Below are 26,972 nucleotides of genomic sequence, written 5' to 3' on the forward strand. Positions count from 1 at the left end.
TTACTCTGTAGTACAGAGAATTCTCCTCAATACTCTGTGATGACCTTTATGGGAAAAGAATCTAAAAAAGACTGGCGATATCTAATTATAGCTGATTCATTTTGCTGTAAAGCAGAATCTAACACAACATTGTAAATCAACTATACTCCAAAACAAGTAAAAAAATAAAATAAGGACTGCCATGAGGGTCAACTGAGACAGTGAATGTAAAAAAAAAAAAAAAAACAGTGTCAACTACAAATTACTATATGATATTAGTCATTACTTTGTTAGCTGAAGTGAAGTCAGCACTAGTTCCATAACACACACACACACACACCAGAAAACTCCTGCACTGCACATCCCAGTGTTTGGGAGCAAAGGTTCTGGGTTCAAGTCCTGCTCCATCATTTACTAGCTCGGTGACCTTGGGAAAATTAATTAACTTCTTTTTCCTTTGTTTTCCCATCTGTAAAGAGGAGTTAAATACAGCATTTACTTCATGGGGCCAGTCTGAGAATTAAATGACTTAAAATACATGCTTAGTGTCTAGCATAAGGTAATGTTTAATGAGTAATAGTTATGATTATAAGAACCAGGTATATACATTCTTCTTCCTCCCCAGCCTCAGCCTTTCATTCATTCACTTGTTCTTTACCCATTCATCCAGGAACTATTTATTGGACACTTAACATGATGTAGTCAATATCCCTGGTTTGTACTCATTTATGATTTCCATTTTTCAGATGTTTTAAATGTGATCGCATAAGCTAATATAAAGCCTTTTCAAATAAGATGATATATAATAAATAAGCAAGTCAAAGATACCAACTGTTTACTGTCACTGGGTCCCTTGTTTCTCCAAAACTGAATGTATTTTTTAAACTATTTTAGCTTTATGTTTATTCAGATTTTGAATAAGTGAACATTTACTATGCTTGTGTGTAAGGGCATCTGATGGGGGCTGGATGGGGAACGCTTTCTTGAAAGTTCTGTTGAAACACTGATCTTACATCAGTCTTTCACCCCCACTCTGTGCACACTGCCCAGAGAAAGTGAGTTTCTAGAATGACGTCTTGACTACAGTAGATGTGCCATCCATTCACTTATTTATTAACATTCAATCATTCATTTTTTAAAATGAGGCGTGTGTGTGTGTGTGTGTGTGTGTGTGTGTGTGTGTGTACCAGGCACGCCATGATCAGTCAGAGTTTAGCACAGTGACAAAGACATTCTTTCTCTGTATTAGTTTTGAGATAGTCAAGGACACAGACGATCAGCACAGTGTGAGAAGAGCCAGGATGGGAGAAATGCAGAGTGCTAAAGCAGCACAGCGGGGCCCATCCAGCCCAGAAAAAATGACACCATTCCTTCATAAAGGAAACACTTAGGTAACACACACTAGGTATGCATCAGAGGTCTGAGCTGAAAGGGGAGGAAGGGTGCTCCTGGCGCTGTGAGGGCCTGCTTGGGAACCAAGGGGGTGGAGAGACCTACCGGTCCAGGGCACCACTGGTGGGCATGCTGCGTGCGAAGCCACGGACCCCAGTCTGCTGGAAGTATGGAATGCTGAAGATGTTGGCAGCAATGACAGCCACAGAGTCTGAAGGGTTCACGAAGAACCCGTGCTTGCCCAGAATCATGTTCCGGTCCTTTGGGAGAAGGGGGATTCAAAGGGAGATCTTTTAATCAAAGTGCTGAAGAAACCAAACTATCTTACATGGAGGTTTTGTAAAATTTAAAGCTGGTACATTGATTCATCCTGGGTTCTAGACACTGGACTTTATTTCTAATTGATCCGTACAGTACCACTGGGCCAATGGCACCTCCGTGCCAAAAAGCTAAAACTGTTTTGAGTTAAAGTGCAAACTCCTTCTCGGCTGAATTCTCTGTTCTCCCTGCAGATGCCAGCTGAATGTAACCTCCCTGACCTTCTCCAAACTCTGGAACCAATCACCTCTCTTCTTTCCCAGAAGAGGGCAGAGATCACAGTGAGAGGAAATGTGGGTTGTTTAAAGCTTGCTAGGTCTACCAGGCATTCTCCAAGGAACAAAGCAGGTTTCCTCAAGGAAAGGCTCCTAAATCTTGGCACCTCCACTTGGTGCAGGGCCCAACAAAATATGCTGTCACCTCACTGTTCTCCCAGTGCCTGATATACAGGCAGTACTCAAGTAACTGAGAGTAAAGAGGAAACCCAGGATGCACGGCAACAGAAAGATGCACTGAAAATAATGTCTGCTTGTTCATTTGTTTAGTGACTAAGTCATGTCCGACTCTTTTGAGACACCATGGACTGTAGCCCACCAGGTTCCTCTGTCCATGGGATTTTCCAGGCAAGAATACTGGAGTGAGTTGCCATTCCCTTCTCTAGGGAATCGTCCCTACTCAGGGATTAAACCTGCATCGAGACTACACTGGCAGGTGGATTCTTTACCAACTGAACCACCAGGGGATGTCCCAATCTCTGCTATTTAATTTCCCCAAATATTAATATTGGAAAACCTATTTTATAGGAAACAATGAATTCCAGCTGATGTTAAAGAACAATAGCAACCACCAAAATATATTTTTAACCAAGTAAATATGTGTAGTGCTTACTATCTCTAAGACACCAAGTATGTAAACCTAAGACACTGTCCCTCCTTGTCTGTTACATATTCACCAGTGCAAATAAAAGAGCATGTTTATTTCAAATATTAACTGTAGCTAAAGAATAAACTGTTAATTCTCTCATTATAGTTTCATCTTTCAGCTACTGTGAATGAACACATGGGTATATCATAAGGACAAAACCCTTTCCAGAGACTGAACAAGGATCCAGCTGCTGGCTACGAGCAACAATCTACCCAAGGATGGAGATCGAGAACCCAGTCAGCTCATGGAGCACCAGTCATGACATGATAACCAGGCCCCAATCACCCTGCCCTTCTCAGCAAACACTAGACACATGGTTCCACTTCAAGTCATTCTGTCAAGAGGGTCTTCTAATAACTGAGCCCTGACTCCAGGTGCAATGAGGGAGCTTGACTGCACTCCAGGCTTCAGGGCCTGCTTTTCCCCCATTTAGCACATTAGGCCTGGCCTGTATCAGAATTCACATAAATGCACTTGTACCCACCCCATCTCCATCAAAGGCAGCCCCAAAATCATGCTCTCCTGTCTTCATAGTCTCCACCAGGTCAGCCGCGTAGGTGAGGTTGGGGTCAGGGTGGTGGCCTCCAAAGTCCTCCAGGGGAACGCAGTTCACTGCCGAGTTCGCGGGGGCGCCGAGTTCTTCACAGAGGATTTTTTTCACATATGGTCCCACGACTACGCAGAGCATGAAATGAAGAACCAGAAATGAAACTTATTACAGAAGGTGAGGACTGGGGACAAGGTAGAGGCGATCTAGGGAGAATGGCACAAATGGCAAAGAGAGTGCAAACTGTATTCAAGGGCTTGTGGGCAGATGAGTCTGGAGTAGAAAGTTCTACAAGTAGGAATAATGAGACATTAGGAAAGAGTGGGGGAAGGGAAGGAAGTGAACCTTTATGAAGATCCTGCTACACAGGTGCTTCTTAGACATTTTCTCAGTCCTTCAAAAAGGCCCATGAGGAGCTACAACTTAGCGCTTTAAGAACCTGGACTCTGGAATCAGAGTGTCTGGGTTCAGATCTCAGCTGTCGATCATTGGCTGTACCATTTTGGGGAAAGTTATTTAAGCTATTTAATCTCTCTGCTGTGCCTCCATCTATGCCAACTGCAAAATGAGCATAATAATAGTAGCTACCTTTACAGGGTAGATGTGATAGTTAAATGAGTTAATAGATGAGGCACCAAGAACAAGCAACAGCCCATATTTTATAAAGGCTTGTGTATTATGATTACCACCTCCAATTTATGATAAGAAAACTGAGGTTCTGAGAGGAAGCTATTTGCCCAAACTTACACAGATAGTAAGAGTGAGAGCTAGGATTCAGAGTCCTAATCTTTCCCCTCTATCAAGCTATCTGACAAACTGATTAAAAGAATACAGAGAAACAAAAACACAGTAACAATACACAACAGGGCAAACCAGTCACATACTTTACAGGGACACTTAGTGTTACAATCAAGCACGTTCATCTCTAAATGCTTTCAGCCAAGGCAGGTTCCAACACCAATATATGCGACAGAGGTCAGGACAGTATAGAATACGTGTCCCCCATTGCGGGCATGCTAAGGAGGCTACTGACACTCCTCGGAATGAGGACAAGGCAGCCAGAGTTGTGAGGGGTATGGAAACTGAGGCTCTTGAGGAGCAACTGAAAGGCTTAGAGAAAGAAGTCAGCTTGGTGACCAGCTTCTCCTAGTAAAGACACCATCAGAAACCCCACACTAGAGCCAGCCAAGGCTTTTGCTCATCCCCCTAATGTGACATCTCCTTTTCATCCTTTATGCACTGGCTGCGGCCACTGCCTCAGCTGGGTATAACCATCACTGGCGTTTCCACCACCTTACATCTTTCTTTCATAAAAGCTTGAGTTGGTTGCCATTTCTTCCAGAAAACCTCTCTTGATATCTTCAGTCAAACTATGCCTTCCTCCACACCCCCAGGAGAATACTTGAAATTTTATCTAACCCTCATTTTGTTGGCCTGGCAGTGGTTGGTTTCTTAACCACTTCATCTCTCCAAGCATCACAAGCTCTTTGAAGGAAGAGTCTACAGGATCCCTGACTACACCCACACCCCCAAGCATACATGTAGTAGCTGTTCAACACGTGGCTGCTGAATGTTTTGAAAAGTCAGAATGGCCTTTGCCTGAATAAAGAAGGAGGCCCATTCTGTGAGATTCCAGAGGCAAGTTAGGACCCAAGGGAAGAAGTTCCAGAGACAGACCATTTCAGGCCACCAGGAGAAGTTTTCTAACAGACTTTGCAGTGTAACAGAAGGACCTGGACAGTATCATAGGAAGGGTGCAAGCACAGGCAGAAAGTCTTCCCCAGCTAGGCAGGCAGATGGATTCCAGCACCAGGGAAAATCATTGCCACTCAAAGATTCTGAAATTCTACGGACATCCCTGGTGGTCCAGTGGTTAAGAATTCACCTTCCAATGCAGGGGACGTGGGTTTGATCCCTGGTCGAGGAACCAGGATCCCACATGTGGCAGGGCAACTAAGCCCACATGCCATAACTACTGAGCCCGCACACGTCAACTAGAGAGCCTCCCACCATGACTAGAGAGAAACCTGCAAGCCACAGGGAAAGATCCGACGTGCTGCAACTAAGACCTAATGCAGCCAAAAATAATAAATAAATAAACACATTTTTAAGAAAAAGATCCTAAACTTCTAAATTATTACAAAACAAATAGACAAGCCAAGGGCTCAGGAATTCCCATGTTCCTACATCAAGAGAACCTCACGGCTCTGATTCAAAGACAGCTGCCACCTCTACTGATTTGGCCACAAAACCCACAGAGGAAGAAGAGGGAGAGAAATACATCCTGTTGCTCCTGACTTGAACCCTCAGCTGGCTCTGGTCAGCTTCTAAGAAAAGGCGCATGTGGGAACAGGAAACTGGGGTATGGGGCTCAGGAGCACATTTATCAGATCTAGCAAACCATGGCTCCCCTTGGGAATAGATGGGGGCGTTTAGGAAGAATCTAAGGCATCTTCTGAGGGGGAGGGAGAGTCCACAAAAATAGCTGCATGTTAACTCAAAACCTGATGCTTAATGTGGAAACAGTGACCGTCACACTACCTTACCATGAGGAATTTTTGCAGCATACAGTTAGATTTTATCTGTGTGACTATTACTCTGAAATGATTGCAAAGTAATGGTGTAACCACTGCCAGACACAGCCTTAAGAAAAGGCTTGTTAAGGCATCGTGATACACAAAGTAGAGAGCTGTTTCATAGCTTGAAGAGAAGAGAAGGGAAGAAAAAGGGCTCCATACCTCCATGCATGGCATCTATACGGATCTTTAGTCGGTTTGGACCAGAAAGCAGTTCTTTCAGTGCATTGAAATCAAAGATGTTTCTCAGCATCGTAGCATAAGCTTCCACTGAATCCACAATTTCCACTGTGAGAACAAGCAACATTAAAAGATGGAGGAACTAAACACTTTTAGAAATATTATCCTCTGAAATGATCATATGGCTGTAAACATGCAATTGCTACTTTAACAGGACATTTATGGAGCAGCTCCAATGTGCCTGGGCTGTTACATGATCTCTTATTCAAAACTAACGCAAATTTCCTGAGAGGTAAATGTTATCAGTTCTGTTTTTTATAGACGAGTAAGTTCAAGTTCTGAAAGATTAAGTAACTTGCCCACACAGCTGGGATGTGGCACCCTGAGGAATTTTGACAGAGCTTTGCCTGATGGTAAACGGTTCTACTGCCATGTTGATTCATCTCCAGGAAGTGTATTTTAGTGTCAAAAAATAACAGAAAGGGTAACACCTACTTTACTTTTTCCAGGCCCATTGCCATTAAGATTTACTGGTAAAAAGCAGAGAAAATTTTTTTTTTAATGAATCACTTTTCACATGCACTGCTAAAGGAATAAAACAAACATAAGAACTAAGTCTTGTTGAATTTTCAGGGGTCTGAACATTTTCAAAACATGAAATGTTTGAGAAATTCTCTACTGGTATTTTCTAAACCCTAAGAATGTCTTCAAGATATACCAAAGAACCCCTTCCTCTTCCTTGGGATGCAATTGTCAGTCCTTCTGGGTAGGTTCAAACACAAAATGCATCACACAAACTTGCAGTCCAGATGAAAGAATACATGTAAGAGCAAAGTCGAAATATAAGTCACACTGCTAACCATCTCATCCTTGTTGTATTAATATGAATAATTTTATAAACATTTATTTCATCAATTATTATCATACATTAGCATTCAACAATAAAATGTTTAACACAGCTGATACACAGGGAGTTTAAATTTAGCCCCCAAAATGGTCTACGTTGACTTTACTGAAAATGAAATCAAGGCCCAGGCTTTGGAATCATTTGCACCTGCATTTGAATCCTGGTTTACCACTCACTGACTATGTGACCCTGAGCCTGTTACTTAAGTTCTCTGTGCCTTTGTTTCCTCATCTGGAAAAAGTGAATGGTAATAGTGCTGCCCTCACGGGGCTAATGTAAGAATCAAATGAGATAGTGCATCTGAAGAGCCTGGCACATAATAAAAGCTCAGTAAAAGAGAGCTATGAACATGATGTCACAGGTCTTCTCGTCAAGACTGTACATTTCATAGGTATGAAAACTGAAGCTGAGAGATTTAGAATTGACTCACCCAAGGTCCCTCAGCTGATCCCCAGCAGAGCTCAGACAGCCCAGATCTCTAGACTCCTAGACCCAATTCCAGACCTGCTAATTTATGCATGCAAAGCTTGGTGACCACAATCTTTCCAGAGATAAAGACCCACTTTATTAAAACCCTGAAAGGCAAATCCTTCAAGCTGGAACTAGAAGTGGGCAAGAGAGGAGGAGAGTAAACATGCCTGTGAAGGGTTTGAACTTGTTTTCCAGGTCAAACTGCTGCTTTCCCAGAACCCCAAGGTCTACGTGCAGGTCAGGGCAAATTGCATATTCTTCTATTGTCTTGCTGATTTGGAAAATTTTATCAGTTATTGCTTCCGGGGCAGGACCTGGAAATCGAACAGCAAACAGTAGGTCATTTTGTATAGCTGACATGAAAATACAAAGAACATAAAGCTCATCAACTAATTCCTCTTCACTAGTGCATCTGCCATGCCATCATTCAGGCAGCAAAGTATCAGAATTTTCTGAAAGAATATATGTTAATAATCATTCATGCAGAGCATCTCATATTCAGGTATGGCAAAATGAGAAGCATCTCATTTTCACCAAAAGGAAACAAAAAGCTCTCTTGCCAAGGATGAGAACCAGAATCCTGACCTTCCAAGGCCCAGGTTATCGGTTTGTCCTAAAGAACGTAACATTGGCTGTACTCAAAATGACAGTAAACTCACCTCCATTGGAAATATTGAACTTGATTCCAAAATCTCCATTGGGTCCTCCTGGGTTGTGGCTGGCTGTCAGAATGATCCCACCGATGGCTTTGATCTTTCTAATGATGCATGATACAGCAGGTGTGGAGAGGATTCCATTCTGTCCAATAACCAATCGACCAATCTAGGAGAAGAAATCCAGAATACACACTTTAGCATCAATAAATCCAGAGCCACCACATAGTGACGCCAGAACAGCTAGATGGATAAAGAAATATTCTACTGGACCAAAAATGATGCCCTTTACTGAACATCTAACAGCTTGGGTTATTAGTATTATTATATTGAAGTATTTTATAGTTACTGTTAAGTAATGCTATTATTGAAATAGAATCAGCATTGCTGAACAAAGCCATTTCTTCAGATAGTTTTGGGGGACTTTATAGTGTATGATCTGGGAGTGCTATAAGGTTCTGGCAAGAAAAGAAAACAGGGCCTTTCCAGATCAGGTTCATAATTTGGATACATTATAAATCTGTGGGAAAACCCACATTTTTAACCACTTCAATCATACTTTCAATCCAAATTGGAAGAGAGACTATAAATTTAACTAGTTAAAGGAATTCTAACCCAAAAAGGAGGCTTTTGTAAACTAAAATATCTAAAAAATAAAAGGGGTAAACTTTGTATGAAGAAATGTTATAAAATGTATCTCACAAATTTATTGCCAATCAAGCTTGGATTTTTCTTTAATTGGAGTATAATTGCTTCACAATGCTGCGTTCATTTCTGCTGTATAATGATGTGAATGCGCTATATGTGTACATACAACCCCTCTCTCGGAGCTCCCCCCACCATCCCACCCCTCTAGGTCACCACAGAGCACTGGGCTGAGCTCCCTGAGCAGCTTCCCACCAGCTATTTCACACATGGTAGTGTATATATGCCAAACCTAATACCGTGGGTTCCTCAGAGCAGAACACACCTCTCCACACTAGGGTGTATCTGGGCTTCCTCCTGGGCCTGAGGCAGGGAATGCTGGGAGTGTTACTGGGTGAACCAGCCAGGCCCACCTACATGAAGGAGCTACAGGTTGCGTTCTTAACTCACCTGCCCATATCTTTCACAGATGGTATCTATAAGCTCAGCTCCTTACTAAAATGACTGTAATTTATATCTGTTTCAACATGATGCAAGTCAGAAAAGAAGGGAATTCTATCAGTTCCTATGACTAGAGATGTGACTGCTTCATGAAAAGATTTTAAAAAGGAGGAGTTTGTGCCCTTCTTCCACCCTCCCCTCTGAAGACACAGGGACGTATTTAAGTTTTCCAGGTGCTATTTCTTCTTGCCCCACCCAAGATAAATGCAGTTGAAGAAATGACTTGATGGTGGAAGATGCGTTTCTAATACTGAACATGCCAATAAGATACCTGGGTTCCCTGGAGAGGTTTTTCTGGGATTGTTAGCTTTGCCACCTTCCTGTAGGTCACTAACAGCTTGACTGGCTTATAATTAAACCTCTCCATTATCAACCACCTCCCAGGAAGCAGCCGCTTCATTCCAGGCCCCTTTTGGCTCTTGTATGTCTATCCCTGAACAATGTCTGTTATTCTAATATATTTCTTATGTCCTGCCTCCCTCAGGAAGTGGTAACTCCCTGACTCAGTACAGTGGAAATAGTAACATCTCACGCTTCCGGCAGTTTCTGGGTGCCGTTCTGATGTTGAGCAGTTCCATAATTTTGATGAGAGGAGCTTAGAGATGGCGATTTAATCAGCCACAGTGACTGACGGAGTGATATGAAAACTGTGTTTGTGCACCAAGCACGATGACTTCCACTTCAATCCCGTATGTGCTTAACATAGAAGGGGAAGCTGATAAACGAATATTAAGCCATGCCACACATGCCACACATGCCACCCCATAATTCTACCATTCCTTATGGTGAAACGTGCAGTCAGAAATGGTCCAAGACTGAGAGGGTTACACCAGGAAGTAAGAGTAAGAAGATCAGGAGAAGCAAGGGAAGCCCATGGTAGGTTCTTCCTCTTGAGCCCAAGAATAGGTATAGCTGACCTTCCAGAGCAGACTCTTTCCCATGAATTCTGCTCAAGAATATTCATCTTCAACTTGATATTTGGGAGATACTCTATTGTCCTCCTCCCCTGAAGGATGTCTGGAGCATTGGAATAGCTCCTCCCTTGCTCTCACTGAATCTATCTGACCTACCGGGCCCACCTAGCTCATCTTTCTAGACCATAGTTCTAACTGTGTTTCTCCCCTGTTCAAAAACCTTCCCTATACCATATGATCCAGAAGGTCCTTTTCTAGGTATAGATACAAAAAGAAAGCAATGATTCAAACATGTATTTGCACGCCTATGTTCACAGCAGCATTATTCACAATAACCAGAAGTGGAAACAACCCAAATGTCCATTAAAAGGTGAATGGATAAACAAAATGTGGTATATACATACGATGGAATATTACTTGGCCTTTAAAAGGAAGGAAATTCTGATACATGCTACAACATGGGTGAACCTCGAGAACATTACACTAAGTAAAATAAGCCAGACAGAAAAGGACAAGTATTGGATGGTTCTATTTATATGAAGGACACAGAACAGGCAAATTCATAGAAAGTAGAACCAAAGTTGGCAGGGGATGGGGGGAAGAAGAGAATGGGGACTAACTGTTTAGTGGGTACAGAGTTTTAGTTGAGATGATGAAAAGGTTCTGGAAACAGTGGTGATGGTTGCAGAACATTATGAATGTAATGAATACCACTGAATTGCATACTTAAAAATGGTTAAAACAGCAAATTTTGTGTTAGATGTACTTTACAACTAGCGTCCCAGGTGACTCAGTGGTAAAGAATCAGCTTGCAATGCAAGAGACCTGGGTTCAATCCCTGAGTGGGGAAGATCCCCTGGAGGGAGAAATGGCAACCTACTCCAGTATGCTTGCCTGGGAAATCCCATGGCCACAGGAGCCGGGCAGGCTAGAGTCTAGGGGGTCACAAAGAGTTGGACACAACTGATTGACTAACACACAAACGCACTTTAACACAAAAAAGGCGGGGGGGAAGAAACACCTTCCCTGGGTCCCAAATGTCTACCAACTTAGAGACACCCCCTCAGCCCTACACTGAGAGTCCTTCACCAAAAAGCATTTCCTGCCCTTACTCTTGCCCACCGCTTGCTTCTGTGTAACTCAAGTCCTGCTGCTAAACTGGATACCTCCTTCTCCCCCAATATTTTATAGTTAACCATGGCAGGGAGCAAACATTAAAATATTCCTTTCAATTGAAAATAGGGCTTGGTGTTTGCTTATGTTTCCCCAAAACACCAAACAAACAAAAGGTTCCATTTTCTTTGCTCTGCCAGTCATACATACGGTTCTATTCTCATTTCTAAAATTATCTCAAGGATAAATCTCTGGGGACTGAATGAGATACCAGTGCCATAAATGAGACCATACCAATGTTTTATTTTGTACATTAAAACTGCCTGTAACTGCAGACAGCTCTGTGCAAATAAAAGCAAAGGCAAAGCGTGTTCTACTATCCATAAATGCACCAGATAAAAGCGTACCAAAGGGAAGAAATGAAATTGTTTCCATGTAGCTCGCCAGGCTGAAAAGCTCTCTTAGAATCAGCTCATGGGTACAGTGGGTATTAACAAAACTGAGGAAGGAACCCTGACTTCTATTAATACCAAAATCTGTGGCAATAAATTATCTTTCCTTTAGATTACCTCCCTAAATTCTGCCCACAATCAAAGGGATGTTAAAATAGAATTTAGGATATGTTAGAAAAAGAAATCAAACTAAATAGGATTTGATAGGTTTTATCAGATGAAAGTGCTTCATCGGTCCACTAAACGTTTTACGTAATTCAGCTGGGTAGCACAAGTGCTTCAAATGCAACACTATTTTTAATAAGGAACATCCTTGAAAAGACTTGAAAATACTGCTTGGGCTGCCACAGCTCTAACAAATAGGCAGTTACCATATTTAGTCAATTATTAGCACTTAAATGCATTATTTAGCAAACCTTCAGATCGTAAATCTGAGAAAGTCTACAGGGTCTGCCTGAATTACACATTCCTACCACCCCTTCCACATCCTTCTGCTTTGCACAAAAATGAAATGAAGACAAATATATCACAGCAAAGGGGACAGTGTACCAGATCCACTCAACAATCTAGATATACGCAGAGAAATAATGTTTCATTCCTTCTCTCCCAAAAGATTAAAAGCATCTTAATACCATTGCCTTTGCAGCTCTCCTCAAAGATGAAATTTACAGCATGTCACACTTTATCTTAAAAATGTGTATGCATCATAATTTCATATTTGAGTGCTTTATCAGCAAATTTTACATGAGAAGCATTCAGATTCTGAAACTGGGTACAAAGGGAATCTCACATTAACAACAATAGGATGTACAAACTCTTCTGAATAGAATTTGGTAACTAACACATGCTTTTTTTTTTAATTTGACTTCTGCAATCACACCTGCTTAGTGTACTGTTAAAATACACTGAAAATAAATGCCTAATGCACTTGGTTATAATGCTAAATTTTATCTTCTCAGAATCACTTCCAGAAAGGAAATAAAACAAATTTTTAAAATTTATAAGTACTAAAGGACTATGTGCTCCAAATTATTGCTAAGTGTAATCTAAAATACTAAAAATGTATTTTTGGTCCCACGGAGGAATTTGCAGAGCAAAAACAGCAATGTTCTGATGCCTGCCTTCCTGTAAATCAGTGAGACTGTGCAAATTGTTAGATTATCAAGATCAATGCTTCCTGGTGCAAGATTCCTTCCGATTTGGTTAATTCAGCCAACACAGTTTTCCACAATGCAGAGCTTTAGCAGAGCCTCCTTATATTATAGGCTCCCAGAAGTTATTATCTCTACCCTGCTGCACAAATTCACCACACACACAGGACTTCTTTGTATCCAAGGTCATTATAAGTGGGTTCCCCTCTAACAGGTCCTCTTGGAAGGCTCACACCTAACATTTTCCAGTTCTCTCCCAGCATTTCTGCACAGCTACCAGGACCCACAAATAACAGCGTGCCCTGGCTTTTGTTTTCCTGTTTGACAAGTGACTGAACTTCAACAAGGAGGCCATTGAAAGAAAACAAAAATCTTCCTCTCTCCGTGGCTCCTAAGAGCCTCCTACGCAGGACAGAGTGCCCCTGAAAACTAGTTAGAATGTAGATAAGACAGCTGAAGGCTGGGGTGAGCTTTAAATGTCTAAAAGCAACAGGTCCATTTTCAAGCAACAGGCACAGAGCAACATAAGAAACTGAGTTTACATCCCCAAATCCCAGTGTGACAAATACAATTTCAGGGGTAATATCACAATATACAATCTCTGAAGTCACACTCAAACTTAATTGGATGTTAGTAGCATTGAGGGGTATACAACATACAAATCTTTGTACTTGGGTATATTTTTGCAGAATTAAGAGGTTATATGGAGAACCAGAAACATAGCAATACTTATCGTATACCAACCCCATTGGCAGCTGCCATCTGCACTATTGTCTCTATTGCCGATTTATTAAAATATCGCCCATCTCCACCAACCACCAGTGAGGCTCCCTGGCGATCTTTTAGGTCTATGGAAAAGAATATACTCTGGATGAAATTCTCCAGATAGCATGGTTTTTCCTCAAAATAGTAGGTTTTCTTCCGTAATCCACTAGTTCCTGGTTTCTGGTCATAGTAGGGAGCCGTAGTAAAAGTCAACAGAGGGAGAGGACCTTCTTCCATTTTTCTGTATTTCCCAGAAATCCATTCATCAAAATCACTCATCTTTCATTTCCACCACTTGGCTCAGCGAGGGTGTCCAGAAAGCAGTCAAGGGTCCCCAAAATAGTCTGTCCAACCTGAAGCTGCTACAGTGTCACCCGCGTAACTAAAATAGAGATCTTGCCTGGATGATCCCTCTCAATGAGGAAGCTGGGTTAATTCCTGTTGTCGTCGCCCCATGTGAAAAAGTGAAGGACCCAACACCCACCCACACCCACACTCAGAGCAGATCTTCAGTGTTCTTTTGATGAGGACATTCTGCCCACAACCATGCCAAATACCCTTCAATTATTTTTCCCTCATTCCCCTGTTAGGGTGGAGATAGGTCCAGAGGGTGCTGCGTGCAGCAGACTTCAGTTACAAACACCAGGTGGCTTCCAGACGCCTCTCCCAGAGCCAGGCAAAGACGAAGCAAGTGCAGTCCTAAGGAGCAAGTTCGTGAACAAGACACCCTGGTGTGGCTCCCGCTGCTACTGACACCCTTAAACTGGAGCCTCTCTGGCAGTCATCTCTGATAAGGCCATCTGCAAGCTAAAGTTGTTTCATGCCATCTCGCAAATGAAAGGTCAGTCTTAAAATGGAAATGACGGATCTCAGTTACCTCTGCTTTCCTTTCATCACCGTCATTTTGATACTCAAATATCTGATACTCAAGTGATTTTTTTTTTACTTCCCACATGCAATCCCAGTTAGAAGGGAGAAAAGGCATCAAACAGAACAGATTTATTCATTGGCCACCAAGGATTTAAGTAAATAGTATTCAATTCTAGAAGAATAGAGACTCACAGACATGCCCTGAATGATCAACAGCTGGTCATTCCCTTGAATTTATAGAAAAGTAGGGATAAACAGGAGAAGGCAATGGCACCCACTCCAGTCCTCTTGCCTGGAAAATCCCATGGACGGAGGAGCCTGGCAGGCTGCAGTCCATGGGGTCCCTAAGAGTTGAACACGACTGAGCGACTTCACCTTCACTTTTCACTTTCATGCATTGGGGAAGGAAATGGCAACCCACTCCAGTGTTCTTGCCTAGAGAATCCCCAGGGACGGGGGAGCCTGGTGGGCTGCCGTCTATGGGGTCACACAAAGTCAGACACAACTGCAGTGACTTAGCAGCAGCAGCAGGGATAAACAGGGCTTCCCTGGTGGCTCAGATGGTAAAGAATCCGCCTGCAATGCAGGAGACCTGGGTTTAATCCCTGGGTTGCAGAGATCCCCTGGAGGAGGGCATGGCAACCCACTCCAGTATTCTTGCCTGGAGAATCCCATGGACAGAGGAGCCTAGCAGTCCATAGGGTCGCAAAGAGTCGGACATGACTGAGCAAGTGAGCAACAACATTGTCAAGGTTTCGGCGAACCTGTTAAGGAGACTTGGAAAGTAAATCGAGACTAGTTATGCCACATGTCTGGGGAGTTTGATGTGCACATAAAAGTCAGGTTTTCAAGGGAAAAGTAGTAATCCCTTGAAAAACAAAAATCTGCGTATTTTCCTACTAACTTGTCTAGCCAGGTCCAAAAGCAGACAGGCCCTGGGAGGAGCAGACAGCCTTCTGTGAGGCAAGAATGTCTCTTTGTTCCAGGCACTGCTCACACAGGACTGAGAACTAACAGCCCACGAGCAGAAAGCAGGCCACTCCCAAGGGAGCCCGGTCTCCTTCATACGGCAAATGGGGCTGGCCCATCTGCAAGCAGGACCTCACTTTATAACATTAACACAATTCACAAGGCACATCTATTAAGCTGAAAACCAGTCAGTCAAAAGATAATTATATTTTATAGCTTATTTTTGCCCCTCATTGCATTTTTAAAACTAAAACTCTTGTGAAGTAAGCTTGCTTTAGTAGTCTACACACCCAATGTTTTTCAACTTACTACAAATGCACTTTTTAAACTCATATTTTTTTAGTTCGGTGGCCAATTTTCTCCGGTTTTTGATAGGTTCACAAATTGCATCAGTATATATGTCTTGACATATTTAATAATAGAGCCATATTTCTGAAATATCAACTCAACAGTTTTTTCATTGGGAATAACAGAGCAACCAACCAAGTAATTGGTAGTTTCCTTAACGAGGTCTTGAACCAGTGAAGATTCAGGAATGCTTGGTTGCAAGGGGCTCCAACATCCCCACTAAAGCTTCTCTGCTCACACATTCCAGCATGTTCTCTGCTGGTGGTTGACCACTCTCTCTCCAAGCTCTTTCTGAATCCAGAGCTAGGGAGAGTAATGTTCTCTTAGGGGCTTCTCCCATACATTTACTTATTTTATTTACAATTTATGGTCAGTGCAAATAAATTCCATAAAATGAGAAATCATAAAGACTCAAGGCACAATTATGAAAATTCAAAATAGATGTTCGACACACACACCAAAAAAAACCCCACAAGCATCAAAGTGAGTTTATTTGTAGCATAAGATCTGATGGGTGTTATTTCAAAGCATGGCAAATGCTTGTTTCAGTTTTTTTTTTTTTTTTTTAAGACAGTGGCCATATCAGATACTAGAACACCTCAGCTTATCGGTGTGTTTTTGTAGGAACCAAAATTTGTTTCTAAAAATATTGCTTCACATCGAAACTGTTGTAAAAGCTGTACTTCTCCAGAATTAAGCCTACTCTTAGGCCTTGTACAGGTTTCTCACCACCTAAAAACTGACTGATACAGAAAGTATTCCAGATGTAACTACTCTGATTCTAAAGTAGTTTAAAAGAATCATTGCAAACTTCATAACGCTGGTGCTCTTCCAGCCCTATCTCTCTAAACAGCTGATATGCCACTTCAGGGTTCATTATTTGATGGTCTCTCACTTTCAAGGCTTTTAAATATTCCTCTCCAGTAGAGCATCTTCATATTTAAAACATTATTTAACACTAATGGAAATAGACAGTAGCGTTTGAGCACTGAGAAGTCCTATGTATGAAACCTGGGGAATCGGGTCACTAGGTGAACCCAGGTCCCCTCTAGGATGGAATGTCCTTATGGACACATACACTTTTTTACTTCACTGCACGTGAGCCAGCTTCACAGCGAGGCATGGACTGGAAAGACTCTCATCTCTCATGGCTCCTGCACATGCCAATGAATACCCAGCAATTCAAGTGCACGTCAAGCCTCAGGCTCCAAAGGAGAGAGCTCAGTGCCTCAAAGCAAAGAGCAATGTTTTCACCAACTACATGCGCTGGCATGGTGTTTGTCAGCATGCAAAACTAAACCAAAAAGATATAATACTTGCCCTAAAAAAGCTTCTATTCTAAAAATGGGCCTGAGTCATTATTTTATGGACACTATAGAACTCAACCCCATATAAAAATATTACCAGAAGCAGCAATGTTAGATGGACTGTGAAGTGTGGTAAAAAAGGAGAAGCATTAAAAACATTAAGCTTCCGAAGACGCTCAGACTAAGTGGGACAGCTATTAAGAAACTCATTTGTTTGAGCTCTCCAGCAAAGGTTGAACTTCATCTTCAGAAACGTTACTGTCGAGCATAGCGAACCCAATTTGGCCTAATGAATTCGCCTGCCTCGCCAGTACTCCTTCACAATGACACAAATTACATTTAAACCATATGGGGGATTTAAGGATTATTCCCTTCAGACAAGAAACTTTCACATTGGTCTTGGGTCCAATCAATTTCACAATGGCAGAGTTATGAACCCCTTCGCTCCCAGCCTCGCAAAGACTCCAGTTTCCACTCTAATCAACAGCGATGCCTTTCTAGTAGAAGACAGCAGAAACAGAAGACTTGCCAATACTTCATTCGTTCTATCTTTCTTTTTTTCCATTGACAAACGTTTACTGGATAGCTAACTGCCATGTCCCAGGGCTCATGGGAGAGTGGGACCCAAGGCCTGAAAAGATTCACCTCTTCACATCAATAATTATTCTTTAGAAAATGCCACAGGAATGGGCATATTATTTAGTACTGGTAACCCTGTCTTTCAGCACAAGCACTAGAAAGTAAGCTACTAACTGGGCTGAAAGCAGCAGGGATCATCAGACCCCCCCAGGCCAAAACCCTATGCTTGTGATGCTGCAGGTGCCTGCCCAAGTGTTGGGGTCAATTATCCTCCAATTAAGAAAATATATATTGGTTTCTATAATGTATGAGAGGCATAGTCTTGAGCAATTCACTTAACTGACCCAAGTCTGTAAGCTAGGGATCACAATGAAGGTTGTTCTGAGCGCTGAATTGGGCAACATGTACGAAAACACTTATGACTTGTGATTCCAGTGACAGGAATCACAAGCTGGGAAAAGTCATTCATTTCTCCAACCAACAGTAAGTAAGCTTGCAATGAATGCCTGCCACAGAGGAGACACTGCAGGATAATACAAAGACCATAGGTTCAGGAGCCAGACAGAAGCAGGGCTCAAATCTTGGACTCTAAACAGACTGGTGGACACAGCAGGGGAGCAGGGGAAGGACAGGGCAGGACTGAAACATGCACGTTACCATATGTAAAACAGCCAGCCAGCGGGAATTTGCTGCCTGACCCAAGGAGCTCAAACCCAGTGCTCTGTGACAACCTAGAGGGGTGGGATGGAGTGGGAGGCTGGAGGGAAGTTCAAGAGGGAGGGGACATAGGTACACCTATGGCTGATTCATGTTGATGTGGAGCAGAAATCAACACAACATTGTAAAGCAATTATCCTTCAATTAAAAAATATATATATATTGGTTTCTAAAATGTATGAGAGGTACAGTCTCGAGCAATTCACTTAACTGACCTGAGTCTGTAAGCTAGGGATCACAATGAAGGTTGTCCTGAGTACTGAATTGGGCAACATGTATGAAAACACTTATGGCCTGTGTCTGGCATCCAGCAGATTATCAGTAAATGTTAGCCCCTCACCCTTCCATCCTCAATGCCCTGAGGATGAAAATGGGATGATGATACCTGCCTCACAACAAATGTCTATGAAAACCCTTGTGTGCTAGAAAATGATATAAAGATATGAATTTTTATTCACATGCTGAGGAGTGGTAAGGATAGAAAAAAAGGTGAATGGACCTTTGTTCTTAAGAAGTTCATGTTAGAGAAGCTGTCAAAACCTGGTGGCCTCAGTGATGTCCCAGCGGTCCCTGGACAGGACTGTGGCTCTCAAGAGGCTGCAGTGATGGGGTGAGGCTGGAGAAGTAGCTGGGACAAGGTTACACAGTCTCATGAACCACAGTAAGGTTTATTTTGTAGGCACCGGAGGCTATGGGTATTTTTAAGCAGAAGGAATACAAACTGCTTTTTTTTTTTGAAAGTTGACTGGCTGCCAGTAGTGTATCAAATAGCTTGGAGGAGGAAAGACTGGGAAAAGATTAACCAAGGCTTGCAAAAAGGATTCCCTCTGCAGCTGAGGTGGATCTGAGGATCCTGGTCTCTGTGACCCTGTCCAGAGTTGCTCCTCTTACATAAGACTTCTTCAACTCTGAGTCCTTGGCCAGTTTGGGCCCTGTAGGTTACTCTCCTCCAACATGAAGACACTATCCAAACAACCTCTTTTTCCTCTGACCTCTTCTGCTCACTCTCTTCTCTAAGAACTGTCCCTGACCCCACCTGACAACAGTGGGCTTCTAGGGCCATGTTTCTACTGTGGGACTCAGGCCATGGTCATCAAGGGCAGACAACTGACCGAAGCTGGATCACTCATATTTTCTCTTCTAGGAATGTAGAATTAGGACTCAAAAGTGCACCAGTCAGATTTAGTTAGTCTTTGAACTGGGAAGACAGGTAAACTCAGAAGCTGTGGGGCAGGGACCTCATGTCATGAGAATGTCTATAGAACTCTAACTGGCAGACATGAGAATACACGAGAACATGAGAGGGCTGTTATGCAGATCCATCTCTGGATCACTCAGGCACATCTAAGAGCTGGGGATCTGACACACAAAATTTGAAAAGAATTCAGAGTAGCTTCAGGCAGAACATCAGTTAGATGGATTTTCTCAAGAGAGTAGGGACTGCAGACTCATGAGACATGAGAACTGGGGAAAGTGGTCTGTGAACACAAGCCACTTGAGACTCATGTTGGCATGAGTTCTGGACTGGGGCAATACCACTGTTAGATTTCCAGTCAACGTCACCCCCAGTGCCAGGGGAAGTGTGTGTTAGTCACTCAGTCGTGTCTGACTCTTTGCAACCCCATGGACAGTATCCCGCCAGGCTCCTCTGTCCTTCAGGCAAGAATACTAGAGTGAGTAGCCATTTCCTTCTCCAAGGGATCTTCCTGACCCAGGGATCGAACCCGGATCTTTCGCATGGCAGGCAGATTCTTTATCATCTGAGCCACCAGGGAAGGCCAATTGCTTGGAATAAGAGAATGGTTTTTGAATTGAGCACTTTTTAACATAAAAAGATTTAGAATTAAGTATTGACGTGAAGCAAACTCATAGTAGAAAGATAATAAAAATAAACCAAACATAGTATTACTGTTTTGTAATAAGTCTTGGAGAAAATCTATATTTTAAGTACATTAAGAGAATCTGGGATATTAGTTTGCCTAACAGGTCAGCCCTGTGATACCAATTTATAATGTATAGTTGAGTAAGTTATTTTGGCTTATGATTTTAAGAGAATTTTATAAAAGTTATAAACATTATTGGAAAAGTCAAGAAAACTTTGAATGTACCATATTTTTATATTTAAATCTCAGATGCAGACAGCTAACTGCAGTGTTTCAAGGAATGGACTTTAGGGCTAGACTGACGGAGTTGGAACCCAGTTCTGTCAGTCACTGGCTGTGTGACCTCAGACAAGTTACTGAACCTCTTTGGGCTTCCACTGCCCACATCTGAAAAACAGGAGAACAACAGTCCCCCACCCCACGTGTTGTCACAGTCACCACTGAATGAGGCAATATACAGAAAATTCTAAAACTAGTGCTGGTGTGGGGCACCCTGCACAGGTATCTGCGATTATCATTATTAGATTACATGAGCGCAATGGGAATATTTTCACACTTTTGCTTGTGAGACAAAGGCTTCAAAAAGTAAACAAATAGGAGAAGGAAATGGCAACCCACTCCAGTAATCTTGCTTGGAAAATCCCATGGACAGAGGATGCTGGCATGCTGCAGTCCATGGGGTTGCAAAGAGTCACAAAAAAAAAAAAAAAAAGTAAACAAACATATTTGATCTCTAAACTTCTAATATTCATAGGAGTTTGAGTAAATGAATTTATAACTAAGATCTCATCCACACACATACAGACACACACATAAACACACACATATGCACAAACCCCACCAACTTACACTGACAATTGAGTCAGCAGAGAGAGAGGAAAATGAAGCTAACGTGCTAAGATAAACAGAGGAGAGTCTGAGGCTAACTGCCCAGGGTCCTCCTGCTTCAGATTCTTGTAAGGCGCATGTGCCCACCCTGCCCCTGGCTTTCAGGAGACCCTCTGGCCTTATGACACAGTCCTCTTAGAGGCTCCCTCTAGCAGACTGGGTTTCTATTACTTGCCACACCTATAGCTCCTCACTGTGTTGAATGGGGCTCTGCAATGCATGGCTCCACTTGCCAGATATGAGGCAGGCTCCACCTGCTGTCCCATCCTGGCAAGAAGGGGAAGAAAAGAAACCCCCTGCCTTCACAGTCTGAGATCCTCAGCCAACCAAAAGCAGCTCTTAAGCAAAGTACTTAACCTCTCAGTGGCCATATTTTCTCATCTTTGAAGTGGGGATTGAAAATTGTACCTCCTTAGACTTAACTGTGGTGATCATTTGACAACACTGCAATATCGAATCATTAGATTGTACACTTGAAACTAATACAATGTTACATGTCACTTAGTCCTCAATTATTCTTTAAAAATGCATCTTTTAAAGAGAGTTTTAAAAAAGCAAAGAAACAGTACCTACTGCACAGGTGTGTTGTATAAAGATACGATGAGTTAACAAATGAAAAAAGCTTAGCACTGGCTGGTTCTACCCTGCGAGCCCTACTTTAGAGTTAACTTTTATGACTGCCCTTAATCAATCTGAAAATATACAGCTGCATTTAATACCTATCTATGAGTATATCTATTTTAATAGAGTTAGGAAATGTCTTTTAAAGAAAAGGAGAAACTACTCTAAGCTCTAAAGGTATAATGCCAGAAGAATTATGAGGACCAGATGGTTTGCTTAGAGCTGTACAGAATCTCAGGTTCAAAAAATACTCCTGGGCTTCCTTGGCGGCTCTATGGTAAAGAATCTGCCTGCCAAAGTGGGAGACATGAGTTTGATCCCTGATCTGGGAAGATCCCACATGCCTGGGAACAACTAAGCCCATGCACCACAACTATTGAGGCTTTGCTCTAGAGCCTGAGAGCCCCAACTACTGAAGCCCGAGTGTACCAAAGCCCATGCTCCAGAACAAGAGAAGCCCCCATAGTGAGAAGTCTGCACCGCAACAAGAGGGTAGCCGCCTGCTTGCCGTAACTAGAGAAAAGCTCACGTGCACTAACAAAGATCTAGTGCAGCCAAAAATAAACAAAATTATTTTTAAAAAACCAAACCCTGAAGCATATTTTGATTTAAAAACAAACAGAACTGCTGCCTGGAAGCGGGTACATCCTTTAGCATCCGTCACTCTGCTGTCCCTCTGCTGACCCACCCCTGTGTCCAACGGTTACTATGTAAACTGACTTTCTCCAGTGACATCATCAGGCACCGTGGACCACCAGAAGATGACAGATTCAAGTTGTTGAACTTCTGGTCTAAACGGAGAGATTAAATAGGTCAACAAGTAATTTCAAAAAGAAGTAAAATATGAGAGCTTGTAAGTGTGCTCTGAGTGCTCAGAGGAAAGAGAAAATTTTTAGAAGGTGTTTTCCACTCCACAAGTGTCATTCTTAATTTGCGTGGTTGAATCTAAAAACAATCTCCCCACCGTGAAGATGCTCAAGGTTTAGGAATTAACTTTCATAGAAAAAGTACATGTCAAGAGGACTTCTGTTTAATAAGAAATCACCAATATTTAATCATTCTGACCTAAAAAAAAAATGTATATAGTTCATATACAATTTTTATATGTATTTTTATCTTATTTCCTTCTGGAGCATCTTCAGATTTTTTTTCATTTAAATTCCTGAAGAATATTCATTTGGAGCTAATAGAATATCTTCCCATATTCTGTCTAATTACTAAGAATTATGTATCAAAATCCTTTGGTAAAAAGTGTGTGTTAGTCGCTCAGTCATGTCCAACTCTTTGTGACCCCATGGACTGTGTAGCCCACCAGGTTTCTCTATCCATGGAATTCTCCAGACAAGAATACTGGAGTGGATTGCCACTCCCTTCTCCAGAGGAACTTCCCAACCCAGGGATCGAACTCTGGTCTCCTGCATCGCAGGCAGATTCTTTACCGTTTGAGCTAATGTCACCTTGTCTAGGTGACCACAGTATGGCACCTGGCACTCTCAGACGCACTCCCACAGCCTGCTTCCTCCTGGGCAGTCCTGGTATGACCTAGGAATGTGTTTACAAGGCTTGGAAAGTGCAGGGAGACACAGTGCCCTCAGTCTGGAAGTTAGGTGATCTGGGAAAACCTGGAGGTCTCACGTCTTAGAAGCTACACAGTTCCTGATAGATAGAGGCCTGAAAACACACTCTGTTGATGCCTATGCTTCCTTGAAGGAACATAGCTTTCCTAGTATTCTGTGTGCTGAGAGTCACATACTGCTTGAAAACGCTTGCTCGGAAGTCATTTTTCAGTAGCAATTTCATCTGACAGTGTGACCGCAGGGAAGGCCCCCGATCTCACAGTGAAAGGCAAACCAACATCTAAATGTCTCTTCCATCACGTTTTTTCTGTAGGGGAGATCCAAAGAGCCTAGGTCTGCCTGGGAAATTCTTGGATACTGCGGGGACACATCCTGACTGTGAACCTGGATACCAGACCTTGGTAGCAAAATTCACATTTTACTCTCTGTTGGCCCTAGAATGGTGCGGCTTAACAACTGCTTGAAAATCCAGCCAATTGCTGTTTTCTTACTGTGACAGCAATAGCTTGGTCCACCGATTGGGATTTCTGAACCAAGCAGGCGGCTTGCAACTCCTAGCCGCAGGACCATTTCCAGTGGAATGTCACCTTGTCTAGGTAACCATAGTATGGCACCCACCATTCTTGGTGAAAAGAGGGCTATCTAAAGAATGGCTTTATTTTCAAATCATTTATGGTTGTATGTTTCCCTCTTGTGGTAGAAAATGGAAACACAAGCAGGATTTCCTGTGTCCCTCGGAGTTTTGTGGTAGTCAGTGATTGACCCTCTATCAAACGGTAAAAACATGGTGGATTTATTGACTTTTAAGAAGAACAGAGGAACAGTGATGTTATGTTTTCTATCTCATCACTAAGGATGTTTCCAATTACATGGTTTAGCCAAACTAGGATGTGCAGCTGTAAAGAAACTGAAAGAGAGGAAGGACATCTTTTTCTATGGGATCTTTTTGAGCCAGAGCATCTGTAAAATAGGGATAGCAAAATTTCCTTTAAAGGTTCTGACATCAATGAAGAAAGGCATGTAAAGTGCTTATCACCATGCCTGGCTATAGACTAGCCACTCAGTAAATGTTACATAAACAACCAAAACAGAGATATTGGCAAAGGCTTATTCCATCTTTCTAACACACGCCTTGGAAGGAAAGTTATGACCAACTTAGATAGCATATTAAAAAGCAGAGACATTACTTTGCCAACAAAGGTCCGTCTAGTCAAGGCTATGGTTTTTCCAGTAGTCATGTATGGGTGTGAGAGTTGGACTGTGAAGAAAGCTGAGTGCTGAAAAATTGATGCTTTTGAACTGTGGTGTTAGAGAAGACTCTGGAGAGTCCCTTGGACTGCAAGGAGATCTAACCAGTCCATCCTAAAGGAGATCAGTCCTGGGTGTTCATTGGAAGGACTGATGCTGAAGCTGAAACTCCAATACTTTGGCCACCTCATGTGAAGAGTTGACTCATTGGAAAAGACCCTGATGCTGGGAGGGATTGAGGGCAGGAGGAGAAGGGGACGACAGAAGATGAGATGGCTGGATGGCATCACTGACTCAATGGACATGAGTTTGAGTAAGCTCCAGGAGTTGGTGATGGACAGGGAGGCCTGGCGTGCTGCAATTCATGGGGTCGCAAAGAGTCAGACACGACTGAGCGACTGAACTGCACTGAACTGAACACATGCCTTGATCTCTAGAGCAGAAGGCCCAGGCAGGAGTGGATCAATGCTACGGGTCAGTCAGATAGACACCTACAACAAGGAAGGGAAAAGGTAAAGGAAGGGGTCAGACAGTCTTGGGTCTGAATCCTGCGTTTGCCAGCTTCTGGCTGTGTATGACCTTTCTGGTTTCAGTTTTCTTATTTGTAAAACAGGGAAAATGACACTGCTTTAAAGGCTGTGTATAGTAGGAGATCATTGCAATAGGTCTCAACGTGCAGGGCAGTATCCCAAGAGCTTTACAAGCATTAACTCAATCTTCACAACAACCCTACAAGATCAGTAGCATTATTCTCAGCCCCTACCTTAGGATACAGAGGTTATGTCATCCGCCCAAGGTCAAGTAGCTGGGAAAGAGTGGAGACAGGTTTTGAACACAGGCAATCTGGCCCCAGAGCCTACACTCCTACTATAATAGGTGGCCATGTGAATGGCAAGTACTCAACAAGAAAAAGCTTTTAAAACAGCAATCTAAAGAAATGTGGTCATTTTTTCGACTCTACATCATTTATGGGAACTCCTGGGATGAACAGCAGCTCAAGTGGGCAGAGGTAGGACTCTCGCTGGGCCTTAAGATTTAAGTGAGAACAAGGCTTCAGAAAAATCAAATGTTATACCATAAGACACAAAAGATTTGGGAATAGAGTTCTAGATAACTCTATTAAAATTAATTTCCTTGAAGAATTCAGCACAGTGGAAATCTGGGTTTGAATCCTCACTCCTGATAATTTATAGTATCACGGTGATCTTGAACAAATCAGTGATCCTCTATTTCCTCATCTGTGAAACAGAGATCTAGTTAAGAGTTGTTGATAAGATTAAAGGAGATCATATAAAGGGCTTATCATAGGACTATCATGCAGGTTCTCATGCAAGTAACATGCAAATAAAACCCTGTAATACAGATATCCTCATCATCCCCATTTTACAGATGAGGAAACTGAGGCTTAGAGAATAAATGATGTGCTCAGAGTCTCACAACTAATATTGGAAGGCAGGCTTTCATGCCAGTTTTAATGCCAAAGCTCATGAATAGGCTGTATGGCTCATTTGGATAATCAAGTGTGTCTTAACTTGGAGAAAATTAAGAGGAAATAGATTCCAGGTGACTCTCAAATCGATGTTGTCCAAGTGGAAAGTATATGAATTTGGGCCTGTACAACCCACTGCACTTGGACTTGTCAGCCTCCAGAACTGTGACAGAATAAGTTTCTGTTGTTCTAAGCCACTCACTTTATGGTACTGTGTGTTACAGCAGCCCCAGGAAACTAATACAATAAGTGGTTAAAAAAAGATAGAGAGAGAAAGCCCAACTCCAGTGACAGCTGATTTCTTCACAGCTGGGTGGCTGGTGTGAGAGAGAGACCGTTAGGTGGACCCCCCCACACACACACCTCTTTCCTTTGCCCTTGGTTCTTATCACTAAAGAACACGGTCCATACACAAACAAGCGTCCTTCCTTGCTCAGTGATGAGGAGAAAGAACTTGTTCCTCTGTAACCTCAGTGCCTGAAATGAAGTATGGTGGATAGTTAACAAATGTCTGAGTGGCTAAGTTGTCAGTAGTGAGAGTTAAAGGACTTCAGTGAATAGAGTCCCTGATGAACAGAGGTGAGTTTTTCCAGGCAGTAGTCAAGTAAGCAATCCTCACAGGGAGACCAACTTCAACTATAAAATTCCTCCCACCATCATAGAGGACTTCCAAAGCACAACAGAGAACTTCTGCCTGAGACCTGACATTTCAGGTAGTTTCCACAGCACACAGACTTGTGCAGTAACACAAAGGAACAGAATTAGAAGTAGCAATAGTGAAGGAGGTAGAGCTGCTTTGTCTGTGTGGTTGAGGCCAAAAGCTTGTGCTGCTTCCTGGAGAAGCACTGGGTAACTGCAGATAGAAGCAGAGAGGTTTTCAAGGTGCTCATCCCGGAAGGTGAACTTCAGTGTGGGGTAGAAAAGTGATGAGTGAAAAGTTAGAGCGACAGACACTAAAGTAACAAGAGAAAAAAAAGGTCATGGACGA

The 26,972-nt window shown here is 42.5% G+C and overlaps 1 protein-coding gene across 1 annotated transcript in view; it reads right to left on the bottom strand.

The window, feature by feature from the left end:
* The window catches only part of PGM1 (phosphoglucomutase 1), a 65,909-nt gene that overhangs the window by 21,588 nt on the left and 17,349 nt on the right, over positions 1 to 26,972 (bottom strand). The window contains exons 2-6 of the mRNA XM_061121694.1: positions 7,954 to 8,116; positions 7,462 to 7,608; positions 5,899 to 6,024; positions 3,098 to 3,288; positions 1,477 to 1,631 (exon numbers count right to left, since the gene is read on the bottom strand). Of these exons, the coding sequence (XP_060977677.1) occupies positions 1,477 to 1,631; positions 3,098 to 3,288; positions 5,899 to 6,024; positions 7,462 to 7,608; positions 7,954 to 8,116 (782 nt within the window). The remainder of the gene's footprint in view (positions 1 to 1,476; positions 1,632 to 3,097; positions 3,289 to 5,898; positions 6,025 to 7,461; positions 7,609 to 7,953; positions 8,117 to 26,972) is intronic.

Source organism: Dama dama, chromosome 20 (genome assembly GCF_033118175.1).
Source record: "Dama dama isolate Ldn47 chromosome 20, ASM3311817v1, whole genome shotgun sequence".
Classification (NCBI taxonomy): Eukaryota; Metazoa; Chordata; class Mammalia; order Artiodactyla; family Cervidae; genus Dama; species Dama dama.